This window comes from Poecilia reticulata, unplaced genomic scaffold (genome assembly GCF_000633615.1).
Source record: "Poecilia reticulata strain Guanapo unplaced genomic scaffold, Guppy_female_1.0+MT scaffold_251, whole genome shotgun sequence".
Lineage (NCBI taxonomy): Eukaryota > Metazoa > Chordata > Actinopteri > Cyprinodontiformes > Poeciliidae > Poecilia > Poecilia reticulata.
In genome coordinates, this window is record NW_007615036.1 from 82928 (window position 1) to 84226 (window position 1299).

A 1299-nucleotide genomic window follows, 5' to 3' on the forward strand; every position below is an offset into this window, starting at 1 on the left:
TCCCGGTTCCCCTTGGTTCCTCCCGGCTCCCCACAGTTCCTCCCGGTTCCTCCTGGCTCCCCACGGTTCCTCCCGGTTCCTCTTGGTTCCTCCCGTTTCCCCCAGTTCCTCCCGGTTCCCCTTGTTTCCTCCCGGTTCCCCTTGGTTCCCCCCAGTTCCCCTTGGTTACCCCCGGTTCCCCTTGGTTCCTCCCGGCTCCCCCAGTTCCCCACGGTTCCCCCAAGTTTCTCCCGGCACTGAATTTGGTTCCAGATCCCAGTTTATATCGTTTAGTGCTGAAGAGTCTGCAGAGTTCCTTATGGGGTCCCAGGATTCAGTTCCTTGTCTTACAACATGAAGTGATGTAATTTGCTCTCATGCATATTCAGGAGGAAGCTAGCATGACTCAGCTAATGTTTGACCACCAAGCATCAGACACTGAATTTCTCCCCTTTATCTTTAAACTTGGATTAAAACTGAGTTATTAAAATCTGACTGGATGTGATTCCTGAAGCAGTTTGTGTTTTGGCCAGAAGGTGGCGCCGGTTCTGAGTTTCTGTAGTAAATGACACTGAATAAACAAGGAACCCGGTCTGAACGCCTCCTTCTGGTTTCAGGTCATCTGGCTTCCATTCTGGACGTCTCCAGTCTGAGGGACAGGACACAGTCTCTGTCCAACGTGGACATCTTGATCTCGCCGTGTGGCCCCGCCTCTCCTCTTCATCAACCCGCCTCTCCTCTTCATCAACCCGCCTCTCCTCTTCATCACGGCAGCCCGGTGGACGCAGACGGTCCGGCTCAGAGGAGCCGGCTGCAGGTCGTGTCCTCTGTCCCCCTGGACAAAGCGATGCAGTATTTATCGTCCCCAGATGCCCAACAGGTGGCGCTCCACAGCCCAACTCCCTCCACGATGAAGAGCGCTGATGAAGAGGAGGGAGCCAGGCCTCCGGCTCCTGAACCCGACGCTGATGAAGAGGAGCTGCTGGTGGATGAAGACAGGAAGTACCCGAGCCTCCGATCCAAAAGTCTCAGCAGTAACCAGGCGACGAAGAGGACAAAGAGGCGTGAGGAAGAGGAGAAGCCCCGCCCCTCCAGCAGCGTCACAGACCTGGTGTCAGTGTTCAGACGGAACCAGAACTAGAACCAGAACCAGAACCAGAACCAGAGGATCTTCCGTCTTCTCGAGTTCTGGAGGTTTTTCTGTTTCTGCAGCAAAACAGGAAACAGGAAGTTACAGAACAATGTTGTCTGAATCAGGTGTGGGTTGGGGCCACTGGTCCGGAGCACTGGGAGCACTGGGAGCACTGGGAGCACTGGGAG

General features: G+C 55.1%; 1 protein-coding gene across 2 annotated transcripts in view; it reads left to right on the forward strand.

The window, feature by feature from the left end:
• Nucleotides 1-1293, forward strand: part of LOC103460503 (transient receptor potential cation channel subfamily M member 1-like) — a 28803-nt gene extending 27510 nt beyond the window's left edge. For both annotated transcript variants that reach the window (XM_008402704.2, XM_008402705.2), the window contains exon 28: nt 597-1293. In XM_008402704.2, coding sequence (XP_008400926.1) covers nt 597-1120 — 524 coding nt within the window. In that variant the 3' untranslated portion in view covers nt 1121-1293. The remainder of the gene's footprint in view (nt 1-596) is intronic.
• Nucleotides 1294-1299: the final 6 nt, after the last annotated feature.